The 14,517-nt window shown below is 39.9% G+C and overlaps 2 protein-coding genes across 2 annotated transcripts; both read left to right on the plus strand.

The window, feature by feature from the left end:
• The first annotated feature begins 889 nt into the window (after positions 1 to 889).
• On the plus strand, positions 890 to 7,251 carry ccdc82 (coiled-coil domain containing 82). The gene is made up of 2 exons (XM_034710011.1): positions 890 to 1,795; positions 2,491 to 7,251. Exons 1-2 carry the CDS (start codon positions 1,238 to 1,240, stop codon positions 2,758 to 2,760), a joined length of 828 nt encoding a protein of 275 aa, XP_034565902.1. The 5' UTR covers positions 890 to 1,237; the 3' UTR covers positions 2,761 to 7,251.
• An 858-nt stretch (positions 7,252 to 8,109) lies between these two features.
• On the plus strand, positions 8,110 to 13,361 carry thap1 (THAP domain containing, apoptosis associated protein 1). Its single transcript, XM_034709495.1, has 3 exons — positions 8,110 to 8,308; positions 10,642 to 10,834; positions 11,299 to 13,361. The coding sequence occupies exons 1-3, from the start codon at positions 8,238 to 8,240 to the stop codon at positions 11,719 to 11,721; spliced, it is 687 nt and encodes a 228-aa protein (XP_034565386.1). The 5' UTR covers positions 8,110 to 8,237; the 3' UTR covers positions 11,722 to 13,361.
• The last annotated feature ends 1,156 nt before the right edge of the window (positions 13,362 to 14,517 follow it).

A 14,517-nucleotide genomic window follows, 5' to 3' on the forward strand; every position in this document is an offset into this window, starting at 1 on the left:
TTCCTAATCACCAAACAAACAAAAACAAACAAATGAAATACTAAATATGCAAAATAATCTAAATATACTAAGCAAATGAACAGCAAAAAATATAACCCAAAATCTAACTTAAATGAGTTACAACAAAATAAGTTTATATAAATCTAACAATATAAACTTATTTTTTTATATATATAAATAAATAAATAGATAAATAAATCTAACAAGGGGCTGCATGGGGGTGCAGTGGGTGGCACTGTTGCCTCACAGCTAGAAGGCTTCTGGTTCAAATCCCCGGCCAAGCTTGGCCTTTCTGTGTGGAGTTTGCATGTTCTCCCCGTGCATGCGTGGGTTCTCTCCGGGTACTCCGGCTTCCTCCCACAGTCCAAAAACATGCACTCCAGGGTGATTGATCACTCTAAATTGCCTGTAGGTGTGAGTGTGTGCGTGAATGGTTGTCTGTCTCTCCATGTTTGCCCCGTGATAGGTTGGCGACCTGTCCGGGGTATACCCTGCCTTCCGCCCGAAGCCAGCTGGGATAGGCTAAGATAATGGATGGATGGATAAATCTAACAACTAATACTACTAATTAATTCTAAACTAAATAAACAACTAAATACAAAAAATAAACAAATAGCTCCAACAACTTGTACTGGATAGATAAAGTGGTTGTAGTGCAGTGCAGATTGTACAATCAGCATTTATGTTACATTTAACTTCATTTGTGTTAATATTTTAATTAAAACGTACTATCTTTATTTTTTTCTAGTGTTATTCTCTCGATGTGTTTATATAATCTATATTTTTCTCCCCTGAATTTGAATATTTGTGACATTAAATCCTGTCAGTGTATGACGCTTATGACTGCAGTAACTGCTGTACGCCACAGGGGGCGCCAGACACCCTGAGCCACAACTGTCTCCCGCGAAGAAGAATCAGGGGCAACAACAATAACAGACAGCTAGCTACAGAGAGAGAATAGCTCCTCACTAACAGAGAGAATATCTCCAACATTAACGGACTGGAGCACATAAATCCACCTCTGACGCGTGCATACAGAGCGTTACCGCGAGGGGGGCTCGTGTTAGGGGCGCATGAGGGTAAATTTAGACGCTGTATCGAGTTTTTACAGGAATAACATGCAGCTGTTGTTGTGACGTGCAGACGGTTTAAGCTAACTAGCTTCTCCGTTAGCAGTTCGGTTCTCTGGTTCCCCGGTTCCGTTTAATGTCACTGGGCTCCGGTTCCGCGTGCAAACATGGAGAGCTTGTACAAGCGCAAAATGTTCGCGTCCATGCGGAAAACCAAAGTGGACGCGTCGAAGAAGCGGCAGATCGGCCTGCCCGCCTCTATCCTGGACGATAGTGACGAAGGCTCCTTCTCCTCCTCCTCCTCCTCCTCCGCTGCGTCCCAATCCGACTATCAGAGCTCCCGGGATGAGGACAGCGAGCAGGACGGCAAGGACCGCAGCGAGTCCGGCGCGTCCTCCAGCGACCACAGCCGCTCGGTGACCCGCAGGAAGCGCTCCTTCCTGGGAGGCGACGACAGCTCCTCTTCCTACAGCCCCGGGGAGGACGAGGAGGAGGAGGAGGAGGAGGAAGATAAGGGGGACAGGAGCCAGCCCAAGAGGATGGTGCACCCCAAGAAGAGGAGCAGGCTGCAGCGGCAGGACGACTCGGACTCGGACCACGCGGAGCAGAAGCGGAAAGAGGAGGCGGAGAAGGCGAAGAAGCGGCAGAGACACAACAAACTGCTGGCGCTGTCCCAGAGGATGAAGGCCCGGGTCCCGAACCGGAGGAGGAACCGCATCAAGCAGGTACAAACCAAGGACCAGTCACACATGGACCAATTGATTTAACATCCCAGACCTCTAATTAATACAATATTATACAGTAGCTTTTGTTTAAAGGGTTAATGCATGTACATATTAGGATTTAATATTTTATTATTATTTTTATTTAACCTTTGTTTAACCAGGTAAGTCATTAAGAACACATTCTTATTTCCAGTGACGACCTGGCAAAAGGCACAGCCTTTTGAGGGGTAAAGGGTCAGGGATAACAGTAATGATAAAAACAAACACAAGGGAAAAAACTTAAGAGACAAGTTAAACTTGACAGGACTACGGTGGCCCTGAAGTGCAAATCACATCAGCAATTCAGAAAAAGAAACTCTTTTGTCTCTCACTCTTAAACACACCTGCACCTGCCTTTAATCCAACATGTCCAAATATCCTCATCAGATATTTAATGATTATCTAAAGACATTTGTGACGGTGAGGGATCCATCCGGCTGGAAGTCTCCAGTTAACAGGATCAGGTCGCTAGCAGGATTGCAAACTCCACAGTCAAAACAGATGGTTCTAGAAGGAGCTACATTACATAGCAGACGTTGCAGAGACTGAAACTCTGGATTTTACAATTTTTAAAAACAAAAATGAGTTGGGTTTGGTATCAGAGTCAGAGCGTCCCTGATCTAAAGCCGAGGTTGAACTTGTGTTTGTGTTTTCAGGGAGGAGATGACGAGGACGAGTCTAAAGACGCCGAAGACGATGCAGATGACAATGATGTCAAAGACGGAGGAAGAGGAGAGAACGGAAACAAGAAGAAGGCTGCAGACGATGATGAAGGAGACACGGAGGAGGAGAAAGACAAAGATGAGGACGAAGAGAACGACAAGGTTGAGGAGAAAGACAGTGATGAGGAGAAAGACAGTGATGAGGAGAAAGACAGTGATGAGGAGAAGGACGATGATGATGAGGAGGAGGAGGGACAGAAGTAGACCCTGCTGGAGAACAAAGATGAAGATTGAATGTGAAGAACTGAACCGACTCATAACTGTTAGTTTGTGCAGTTTTTTTCTCCTTCTTTTAAAGCCGAAACACGAAGAACTGAAGGACTCATTAGAGACGTGGAAGAAGAGAGGACCGCCTCAAGAGACGTTTAATCTTTAGAGGAGGAAACCGGACGCTCATTTAACGCTTTAATGATGAGATCAAACAGAAAGTCTCCTCCTGGTATGGTCTCATGTTGTTTCTCTTAGAGCTCCAACTCTGCTGATTAACTGTCAGATTAGTTTTATTCTAATGTCTCTGATTGTGCTGAAATAATATGGGAAACATAGGAAATTTATTTAGAGAGTAAAAAAGGAAAATTATACTTAATTTTTATGTAATTTAACTTTAGCTTCGGATGGGATGGCTCACCATCAATTAATCACTAAAAATCAACTTTTATGAAAAATTATTCCAACTTAAGTAATTTTTTTTAGGAAACTACGTCCTGTATTTGTTGTTTCCAGCTCTTTTAAATAGGAGAACATGCTCCTTTTATGTTTTTCAATTCAGCGAAGGATTTTTTTTTTTTTAATTTTAGACAAAATAAATAATTTTAAGAGTGATCTGAGGGCTCTGGGAAATTACAATGAACCTTTTTATTTCTTATTTTTTTGTATAATTTATAGACTTTTAAAAATACTAAACCTGAAAAGAAAAGGTTCATAAATAATTAAAGGGAGAAAAAAAAAGAAGTTTTAGCTTCAAATCTCGTCCTAAAGGGATCGTTTGTTGTCTTTAAAGAGAGTATGTTTGAGATTTCTTTCACGGGGGCTGAGGTTAAAAATCCTGCATCCCAGACTCTTTGATTTCAATGCATCATGTATCATAAATCTGGAGCTCTCAGGAATCATCCTCTAAAGGTTACTTGAGTTCAAAGTTTGGACTTTTACTAAAAGTAGCAGTCTTGTTAAAAGCTGCATGATGCAGGCTCTTTATGTCAAATATTCAGTCTTTGTTTTATGCCAATAGTTTGATTTTTAAACGCAGGAGAGAGTTGTAATCTCAGAGTATGACTAAATTGTTTTGAATCTCTTTTTTACGTGAACTCCTCAGACAGTCGGCACAAACACCCTGAGTTAGGTTTATTATTATTCACCTGTGCACACCTGGATGATGACAGTAAATCAGCAGCAGTGGGCTCAGAACAGGAGGATTACACTACAATAAAGTGGGCGTGGCTTCATCAAGGTCAGCTGACTGTGTGTGATGTGTCGTCATCAGATAGAAATATAAACTAAAACATGTCAAAGATTGAACAAACACTCCTGTGTCAATCAATCACCATAGGAGCGGAGTGAAGTCCGAGTCCCAGCATGCATTGGAGGAAGAATCATCCAATCAGAGAGCGTCACGTCCTTTTCGTTCCTGACTGGAGGCGTTTTTTTCTGAATGTGCTGAAGCTCTAACTGGTGTGGATGGACAGCAGCTGCTGAGGCTTCTGGGTAATGCAGTATTTAGAGACATTAGAAAAACCCAACAGAAGCACTCGGATGGTTTTTCTTGCTCTTCACTTTTTAATTTGTTAAAATGAAAATGAATCAGTTCCTGCAAAGCAGAGCTTCTTATTTCTGTGTGAGGACATCGTGGTCTGAGCGGAGACAGAATGATTTCAGCCACGAACGACAACACCTGTACCTTTTACTGTATTATAGCTTTGTATTCGTTTCAAGTTAAATGCAGTGTTTGCAGGAATGTCTGTGTTTGGTAGTTCTGTCCATCTCTCTCTGTCTCCTGCTTTATTTTAAGCCTCTGTCACTTATATATCTTTGGGGTTCTGGCTCTGAGCTAAACATAAGAAGACATTTTAAAGGATGGAACTTTTATCATTCAGCCTGAGCGCCATTTTTATAGCCATATATTCAGGGTCTAAATTACTTAAAAAGTCTGTGAATTGAACCCGTGGATTACTTGAATTGGCAGCATTAAAGCAGGCTTCAATGGATGCAACATAATTATTTGGGGGGGATGGATCAAGTGTCAACATCTGATGTTGAAAAATAAAGCCAAAGCAGAAGTGCTAAAAACTGCAGTTCCCCATTTGTCCACTTGGGGCTGGCTCCTAAAGCTCAGGAAGCCCCATTAACACTCATGTTAAAATGCAGATCTTCAGAGCAGGAGTAAACCTTGTACGAAACACAACCGTTTTATTTCAAATAGCCGAGTGTCTATTTACACACACACTTTAACATTACATTTTATAACTCAATGGTTTTCAAGATATTTAGGTTACGAGATTTGCGTAATAAGGCTCATTTCGGGGCGGGACTGATGAAAGGAGGAGGAGGCTAAAAGTCCGACCGAAAGTTAAGTTGGGTCAGCTTCTGCATGAGGCTACGTCCATGTTTTGTATAGTGTATGCAGGAGTCTGGTTGCTTTTTAAGAGAGTGATGCAATGCCCGTTTCCTATTTCAAAGAAAGGATCTTACGAGCACTTTTATTTACATACTTTGACAGGGTGCATTTTTCCATGGAGAGGACTTTAAGCTAATTTCGAAATCCAGCCATTAAATTCAATAAGATGTTTAGACCCCTGAAATATCTTAAAATATAGCTTGGGACTACAATTAGCAGAGTAAGGGCCTGTGTCCACTTACACAATATTTCTTTGTTCAGATTTGCTTTCATTCGATAACATTTTACAAATAAAAACGTAAAAAGCAGTTGACAGAAGTGGTGTTGTAGCATCAACAGCAGCTTTAGACCTTGAAATAGTAGCTCTAAAAAACGAGGGTGACTAGATTCTCCTCTATCGACCCTCGGCCATTGTTAACAAAGCTGATATCAGAAGCTCCGCCCCTTTTTTAATTTTGGTTGGCTGGTGATGTAAAAGAGACATTGTTCTAAAAGTTGAACTATTTCAGGGCGCTTTTGCACTCATGCCACTGAGCTCCAAAAACAGTTAACTGCTTTGGTTTTGTGTTGAATAAAAGTGCTGCCAGTGCAGAAAACGCCATCATTGGACACAGGCCCTTAGTCTCAAAGACCAACCATCAGTCTCGGTAAAGTTTCGTAGACATTTCACTGTTTCACATGTCACTTAATAATCGGATTGTTGATTTAAAAAATATTAACAAATGAATTGATTATGATTGTACCACTTTAATGCAGACCAAAGTCTGTATTCAAACTGTCAAATAGGACGTTTAGGGCCTGTGTCCATTGAAATCCCTGTTTTGTTTTCATGCATTGAGCTGAAGTGTGTTTGCTGTTGGTTTTCTCTTCCAAATTAACTGATGTGACTTCATTTTTGACCTTTGGGAAAGTATATGATGCACATCTGACGTTTAAAGGTCTGATGACAGTTTTTATGTTGGCTTGATTATTTGTTATTGTGCTGAAAGTTTGTAAGTTTGAGTATCGTGAAAGACGGTCTGTGGCATGTCCAGTCTGGTTGATGACACTTTGATTGTTTTGCTCTTGGTTATGGCTTTGTGTTCACAGACCTAAAGGTGACACTTTGGTCTTGTTGTGACACTCTGGTGAGCAAAGACAGTGTGATGTGGTTTAAAGCTACAAAAACTACCAAAGAAGACCCATCCATTGAAAACATAACCCAAGAATTTAGAGGCATCCCAAGCCAAAACACAGATCCTGAAGTTTTAAACATCTTTGAATTCAGTATTAATTCATTAAAACGTCAGAGAGGATGGACAGAACTTTCAAAACAAGCTGTAAGATGAATAAAGAGTCGTCTTTCTGTTTCACTTGTATAATGTCATGAGAAATATTTCTTTTAATTTTTTGTGAACAGATTGCAGTTTAGTTTTTGCACTCACTGATCTGTTGTTTTGTAAACGTTCAAATGTAAAAGGAGAAGATGCGCAGTGTCTCTTGTGTACAGAATTAATCCGAGCAGCCCACTTTAACGCTTTGATTCTCCTTTTCTACTCATTTTTTCTTCTCTTGTGACTGCTACAGCGCTCACGTGCTAATGTATAAATTGGACAAGTAATGTCCCTAAACAGAAGTTTTTAAATATCCCATTAATTTCTTCTTTTTGTTTTCTCTCCTTTTATTTTTTCCCCCTTTCGTTCTTCCTCTGTGTCTGTGAGTTTTGGTGCACTTGCATTAGAAAACAAGGCGTAACTGACCACATAGTTAGTGTGTTCTGCAGATTGCTGCGCTCTAACATTGATAAATCAGATGTAAGCTGATGGGAAACTGACTGTAAAGAGTATTTCAGTGAACCGCAGCTCAGACTAAATCTACATTTTTAAGTGTGTAAGCGCCTTGTGGCCTTTTTTTGCTTTTGCTTAACTATCTGACTCAGTGTGGTGAGGATACGAACACGAACACACTTTAAAGTTACATATCAGTGCTGTGTGTTGACTTGTTTTCAGTGTATTTGGGGGCTTTAATTGCTGTACAATGCTTGTCAGATCAATCTGCTCGGCAACACCTCTTTTATAAATAAAGGCTCTTTTTTTGACCAACAAGTTGTGTTGGAAATCATTTTTCTAACTTAATACTGCACAAATTACAATTACCTCCCCTATACTTAAAGACAGCCTCATTGTTTGTGTGTTGAATCCACATTAGCAGGTGCCGAACCTCATTACAATTAAATCTAATGATAAAACACATTGTTTTCTAATTATATGACAGTATTTGGTCGTCATTTCAGGATTCAAGATTGTCCGGTACTTAACAAGAAAACAGAAGGGACAATAAATATTAAAACCTACAGAAATTTTTTAAAGTAAAAATACTTTCTGTACAAAAAAGTATAAAATACGGAAGAAAATTTGCGCCACTATAAAAAAATTGGAAGTCCAATTTATTATTATGATTATGATTATTATATTTGTTATTATTGTTGTTGTTGGTGGTGGTAATATTATTATTATTATTATTATTATTATTGTTGTTGTTGTTGTTGTTGTTGTTGTTATTATTATTATTAATAATATCATTATTATTATTGTCCTGAAATTAAAGTCAGGATTCTGACTCTTTTCTCAGGATTCTGACTTTAATCTCAGAATAATTATAATAATATATATTATTTTAAATTGGACCTTAATTTTATTTTTTTCAGTGGCCCTTATACACGGACAATTTTTAAGACATGAATAAATAAATTTGCCTAAGCCAGAGTGCACATTTTGGCAGATAAGTATATTAATAATATAATATATATGATATATAAATACATTTAACAACTCCAACTCCCATGATGCTTTGCTAAACCCTCCTTGTAGAGAAGAAGCCTCTATATTTTATGTTTTTAATATTTTAAACGGATAATAACCATTTAAATGTCACTTTACTTGTTGGGCTTCATTACGAGATCATGTGACCGCCGCCATCTTTGTCAGTGGCAGTGAAGCCAGCGCGCAGGGTGAGGAATGAGCATAAGCCCCAGCGGGAACTCCGTCGAGTGTCAGTCCGTGTCTCAGTGCGTGTGATCCGGGCAGCAGCCATGGTTCAGACTTGCTCCGCGTACGGCTGTAAGAACCGCTACAACAAAGACAAAGACATTTCCTTCCACAAGTAGGTTCATTTAAACTCTGCGTGTGAAGCGTTTAGCATTAACTGTCCGGATGTGACGGTTAAACTCTGAAATGTTGGCGAGACAGTTTGAGACTTTACACCAGTCTGCGTTTACTAATCCTCCGTTTTAACAATTGGTCACTCATCCTCGACAGCACACGGTAAATACAAGTCACTGAAAGACATTTATTGTACCAGTAGGTTTAATTAATCAAATCGGGTTGCATGTGAGTCACTAAACATCATTATATTAGCATTAAATCCCAGTTTGGTGTCAAGTTTGCCTGCCAACCTCACAGTCCCCTAACACGTCAAAGTACACTATGTCAATCAGGACTCTCCACTTTACTTGATGCTAAAACTGAACTTTTAATCACTATTTCAAACATTTTCACCAGCCGAATTCAACAGAACAGTGTACAAATTCATAAAAACACTAACTTATACATCTTGAACCGTGTTTGTCTTATCTAAACACACGAGAATGATAAATTATGAGAAATCTAAGAGGAGTTTGGTGATGGTTGTTCACGAGCCCTGTCAAGCTAACGTTAGCCTCCAGTCTCTGCTGGATTAGTGTAAACATGAGGAGACCATGTTCAAGACTTTACTAAAGAGTTAGTCCACATTAAGTTTAAACTCATTTATTCTCGGTATTTCATCTGGTTGTTTGGGTGAGAGGTTAAGTTCCTTGTTGCTCCCAGCAAGTCTAACAAGTCACAGACCAACATCAGAGTTACAGGTAATAATAGGTGTAATAATAGGTGTAAGGATATTTAACTTCCTGTTTTTATTGATCAGAAATCTGTCTGTTTATTTCATATTTGCAATTATACAAGTAAAGGTCAAGACTGGAAGAATTTACCCACTTTAAGGCCAATTATTATAACCCATCACATATTCATTTAAGCTGCTAATTTCAATTTAATTTCAATAAAGTGTTTTTTTTTCCCAAAGTAGAAATATTTAAACTGTCTATCCAGCACTTTTGGCTGATTATTTAACCATACCATTTAACTTAACCCCAAAGTAATTGTTTTAAAACACTTAATCCAATACTTGCATTTCACATTTTAACCTAATAATAAATCTGTTTAACATTTTCACCTCCTTTTGGCCTAATATTTTAATAATATGGCCATTTTTCCACTGCTTTGGGTTAATATTTCCACATCTTCTCCATATTTCTAAAAGTTTTAATATCAATAAATAACTTTCAATCATTTATTTTAACCATTTAAATTACTCCAAATATAAAGTACTTCTTTATCTTTCTTTGTACAGACAGTATTTTTATTTTCATTTCGAATTTTGGATTTGAGTTTAGATTTATGTATTTGTTGCCCTTACTGAAGTGTTCCATTCACCAGGTCACATTCCTTGTGTGTGCGAGCTCACTTGGCAGTAAAGCTTTCTTGAATCTTGAATCTTGAATATAATATGAACAGATTGGTGTTACTATCCAAGTAGGAATTTTTTTTCTGTTGCCATAAAAAGAAATGATAGAGACATTTCAACTGGCTGTAATATAGATTGAAAGTCACCATAACAGACATCTAATACAATCCAAACAATCTGATTGAATATACACCAAATTCCATTAGAAAAATATGTTATTTTTGGCTCATCTACAGCTACCTGGAACTGTTTGTATTTCTGTTGTTTGACTCAAGTCTTTAATAGTTTACTTCCAGCACAATGTGTAACACGCAAACAACACACAAAAACTAAATGTTCAAGGCAGGAGTAGACAACCAACTCCTTATGCTTTATTTAATAAAATTGGAGCGGTTTACTCCTTAATGTTTTAGATGAGCGTAATATTGTAATCTCATTAATTTAAGCAAATTTTCTTTAATTTTACCCAATTATTTAAACAATTTCCAAATATTTATTTTGGACTTTTACATGCATTATTATGTATTATTTTTTACTTATTATTTCTGCTATTAAAAAGTTACTTTAACCCCCACATTTTAAACATTTATATAACTATAATCATGATATTTAAGCATTTATCCATCCATTTGCAAACACATTCACTTTGCAGACAGAGATAAATAAACCATTGTCTGATTACTGCTGATAGGAGCCACAGATGTCCTTACACTCGATTGTGTTCCTCCTGCTTTTGCTCTCCATACAGACAGTTTTTCCTGCACAGAACAAAGCCTGCTGATTGGTCGATACTACTCGGACTACAAACTTATTTAAATGGAAACCAGAGCACTTCACATACTGAACATCCAGATCTGTGTAGAAATGAAAACCATCTTAAGTTGATAGAATTGCATTAAATTAAATATTATTCATTGATTGATTGATTTTTGCAGGTTTCCTCTGGCCCGTCCAGATATTTGTGGTAAATGGGTCTCAGCGATGAGGAGAAACAACTTCAAGCCGACGAAGTATAGCAACATCTGCTCTGAGCACTTCACCAAAGACTGCTTCAAGATGGAGTGCAACAACCGAGTGCTGAAGGACAACGCTGTGCCGTCACTCTTCACCTTTAACCTCAACATAAAGGTGAACCAACTCGTCCATCCATCACCGAGTCCACGCTTTGCTTTATAGACGTCTCAAGGATAGATTCTATACGGAGCAGGGTAAAGAGGCACGTGCTCCACTGTAAATTATAATGAGTGATATCTCTCTTTGTTCAACAGGCTGTTGAATTTTCAAATGTGATTTAAGGTGTCCGTTGTTCGGGTTTGGGAGTTAGGGTTCTGGAAACCAGTCCTATTTCTATTAAAAGCAGGTCCTTCATTTCCATACTGGTGCAACAACAACTTATAGAGTAGAGAGAGACGGTGTGGAGTGGAAACTGAGAGGGAGATGGCACATGAATAAACATGCAAGTCACGTGGACATCAAATAGTCCACATTTTTCAATTGTTATCTTCATTATTTTTGTCTCCTGTGCACATGTGAAAGCTGTGTTTGAAAGCTGTGTTATCCTTTTGTGAATCAGACCCTCTGTGTGTTTACAGACCTTGGAGGATCCCTTCCCCTCAGAGATCCACTTCCCCCTCTCTCTGCCTCTGACCTCTGACCCCGTGGCGGCTGTGCTGGAGGAGGAAGTAGAGGAGCCCGGGAGGAGCCTGTCTGACTTCTGGGGCAACACAATGCCGGTTAACTTCGATCACAACTACACGGCGGAGGATCACAACTACACGGCGGAGGACTCGGCTCATCAGAAGAAGCGCATCGAGCGGCTGGAGGGGAAGGTGGGCATCCTGAGGAAGAAGCTGAAGACGATGCAGCAGAAGTGTCGGCGGCAGGACACGCAGCTGAAGAGGCTGAAGGCCGAGCGTAAGACGGCGAAGACGAAACGCGAGCCGCCGACAGCGTTTGGAGAGGAGTACGTGATCTTACCCAAACACATCTACCTCTCGCTGAAAGGCATTGAGTAAGGAGGAGCGGAGAGAGATCAGTGCGGTCGGTTTAATCTGAAGCTGTCAGCAGCAGCCGGGCGGTCTGCTGACCGAGGCAGAGAACCCCGGGCTCAAAGCTGGACGACTCAGCGGATCAGGAAGGTACAAAAGGATGTGGACAAGATACGACAGATAAAACAAACTGCTTATTATCACCTTTTTGTTCTTTCTACCTTTCTTTCTCTTTGGGTTGCAGTGAAATGACTTTGAGATGAATATTTAGGAATTTGGATGAGCTCGGGTTCTGTTGAAATATTGTCTTTGTTTGTAAACAGGAAGTTATTGTGAGCCCTGGAGGAGCTGTGCACAAGTTCAGGGTGGAGTTTGAGACGGTCCTCAACCAAAAGAAACAATTAAATCCAACGTCTGAAGCCCCTCGAAGACAAAACCAGGAATCAAGAATTTGAAATACTTACCTTCTTTAGCTGCTTCTTTAAAGTTGAATATTTTAATTTATCAGGAGATGAGATCCAGAAGCATTTCACATTATGTCGGTCTTATCTCTGCGCTTTTTAGCTAACGCTTGAGCAAACGCATGGCAGGCTCCAGACTTTACAAGCTGATTCTCAAAATGTCAGACCTGTTTGTGTTCAAAGTTAGAGGCGGCTGCAGAGAGGCGGCTGCTAGCTTGCTTGTAGCTGCTCATTTTGTTTGTATGACACTTATCTGTGGGGCCATGAGGGCTGTGCACTGAGCTGCCTTATCTTTAGCTCACCAGCTGACTAAAACTCCTCGTCCAGTTTAATGAAGGAGTCGAAAATGTTGGTGATGTCTCTGGAAACAGAAAGATAGAAGCCGGCTTAAACCTTTCAAGCCTTTAAGCATTCACCAGGTTAACCATGTTCAGATTTCAGCTCCGTTTTGGCATTATCTTCTCACAAACCCACTGCTGAAAGTTTCAACAAAGTTTCAGGAGCTCCTCCCCCTAAAATGTCCAAAGTCTCTCACTCTCACATCCCTCAGACGAGGCAGGTCATGACAGTAAAGTCAGTCTTTGAAAGCCCCAGTGTGACAACATGATACTGGATGAAGAAACAAAGAGCGGCACCATGATCACCAGCATCATGGAAGAAACCTCCAATCAAACAAAATCTCACCGTCTTCTTCTGCGTGACACATTTTCCTCAGACACCTTGTCTGTTCTTTTTACAAAGTCCAAGGAGTTTTTAGCACACTGCGGTAAAGGCCAGGTAGCTGAATCTTCTTCTGCTGCTTCCTCGATGTCTTCTTTCTGTTTTATGGGGTAATTCAACCAGCGGAAAAACCCACAACAACTTGCAACTTGTAAGCAGACATCTTCTCTGCTCTCGTCTTTTCATCCTGACGTCGCTCTTTTGGGTTCGTACCAGTCACATGTTCGAAGCACCATCATCCCCGCCACCCCCTCAGAATGGCTCGCCTCTACTTCATGTGGATATTTTACTCGGATGCTTGCAGAGGAAATTCTGTGTCGGGGTGAAAATGTCCGTCTTCGTTTGCACACGCAGCTCACCTTACTCTCAGTTTAGTAACGGAGAGAAGCACATGTTTGTTTTTTCTAAAAAGTGTTGAAATGCACCTTTAAAGACCTTTTGTGTTGTTTGAAAGTTTACACAAAATAAAAAAGAATCTGACTCTAACCATTGTCTCATAAAATCCAAGTATTAGATTTTTTTTCTCCTTAAACGTGGGGTTGAAAATCAAGCAGCCCCTGAAGTCCTGCAAAGGTGACCCTGTTTTTCTTACACATACGTGATCACCTGAATATTTTTCTGAAAGCTTTCGTAAACATGATGCAAAAAACAAAGCGTGTGTAGAATCAACTCACCACTGCATGCTGCTGTCTGTTCCCCTCACTGGATCTGCAGCTGACATTTATATGACCATGGTACATCAGCTGATCACACCTCGAACATACAGACCCATGCAGGCACGTTGACTGAAGATGACACATGCTGATTTCATGTAAATATAACCCCAGTAAAGATGTGTTAACATACAACCTTATCCCTCTAAAAGAATAGCAGTAGTGAAACTACGCCAGCAGAGGGTGCTGCAGACCTGCATTAGACTCAATCCGGCATTCTCTGCTGATGTCTTGACTGCTGAGCACACTCTACCACCCGATGAGTAGTAAGTGAGCTTCTCTGATTTCAACAGTTTCATTCACCTGGATGAAGGTAAACAGAAAGTTAATGTCTGCCTTGTGTTCTGATTCCGTTGCTCAGTCGTCTCCTGACATCAGGCGGCCTTTAAGTGAAGAGGGAACCAGTGATTTCATCGGAGAAAGAAAATAGACTTCTGTGGCCACATATTGCTTTTTATGTCTTTTATGACAGCACTGCAGGAGCCAAATTGGTTAACACAGCTGTCAATCATGGCGTTAATATGAAAGAGGGTTTGGGCTACTGATTATTTTTAAGTTCTGCCTTTTTTCTCAGAACTCTGCCTTTAAGATCAAAGACAACATTCTAGAATTCTGTCTCTAAGACCAGAGAAAACATTCTAGAATTCTGTCTATAAGATCAAAGACAACATTCTATTCTGCCAGTAAATGTGCCCTCTGCTGGCTGATAGATAGATTACAGCTTTAATGCACTTCATTTTTGGCTTAAAGGTGACATGTCACTCTTTTTTCATCAATATATATTGGTCTAAGACGTCCCCAAAACATGTCTTTAAAGTTTATGCTAAAAAAAAAAACACTTTGAAATCAGATTTTGGCATGCCTGAAAAGCCCTCTTCTTCAGCCCTCCTCAGAACAGTCTGTTTTCCCTCTGACCACGCCCCCTCAGA

Source organism: Notolabrus celidotus, chromosome 19, assembly GCF_009762535.1.
Source record: "Notolabrus celidotus isolate fNotCel1 chromosome 19, fNotCel1.pri, whole genome shotgun sequence".
Taxonomy (NCBI): Eukaryota; Metazoa; Chordata; class Actinopteri; order Labriformes; family Labridae; genus Notolabrus; species Notolabrus celidotus.

What these genes read in the sequence shown, in the direction of transcription:
- ccdc82 (XM_034710011.1), top strand. Translation starts at nt 1,238, where the DNA reads ATGGAGAGCTTGTACAAGCGCAAAATGTTCGCGTCCATGCGGAAAACC. An exon ending in GGAGGAACCGCATCAAGCAG is followed by an intron (nt 1,796 to 2,490) that starts GTACAAACCAAG and finishes TTGTGTTTTCAG; the next exon opens with GGAGGAGATGACGAGGACGA.
- thap1 (XM_034709495.1), top strand. Translation starts at nt 8,238, where the DNA reads ATGGTTCAGACTTGCTCCGCGTACGGCTGTAAGAACCGCTACAACAAA. An exon ending in AAAGACATTTCCTTCCACAA is followed by an intron (nt 8,309 to 10,641) that starts GTAGGTTCATTT and finishes TGATTTTTGCAG; the next exon opens with GTTTCCTCTGGCCCGTCCAG. An exon ending in CCTTTAACCTCAACATAAAG is followed by an intron (nt 10,835 to 11,298) that starts GTGAACCAACTC and finishes GTGTGTTTACAG; the next exon opens with ACCTTGGAGGATCCCTTCCC.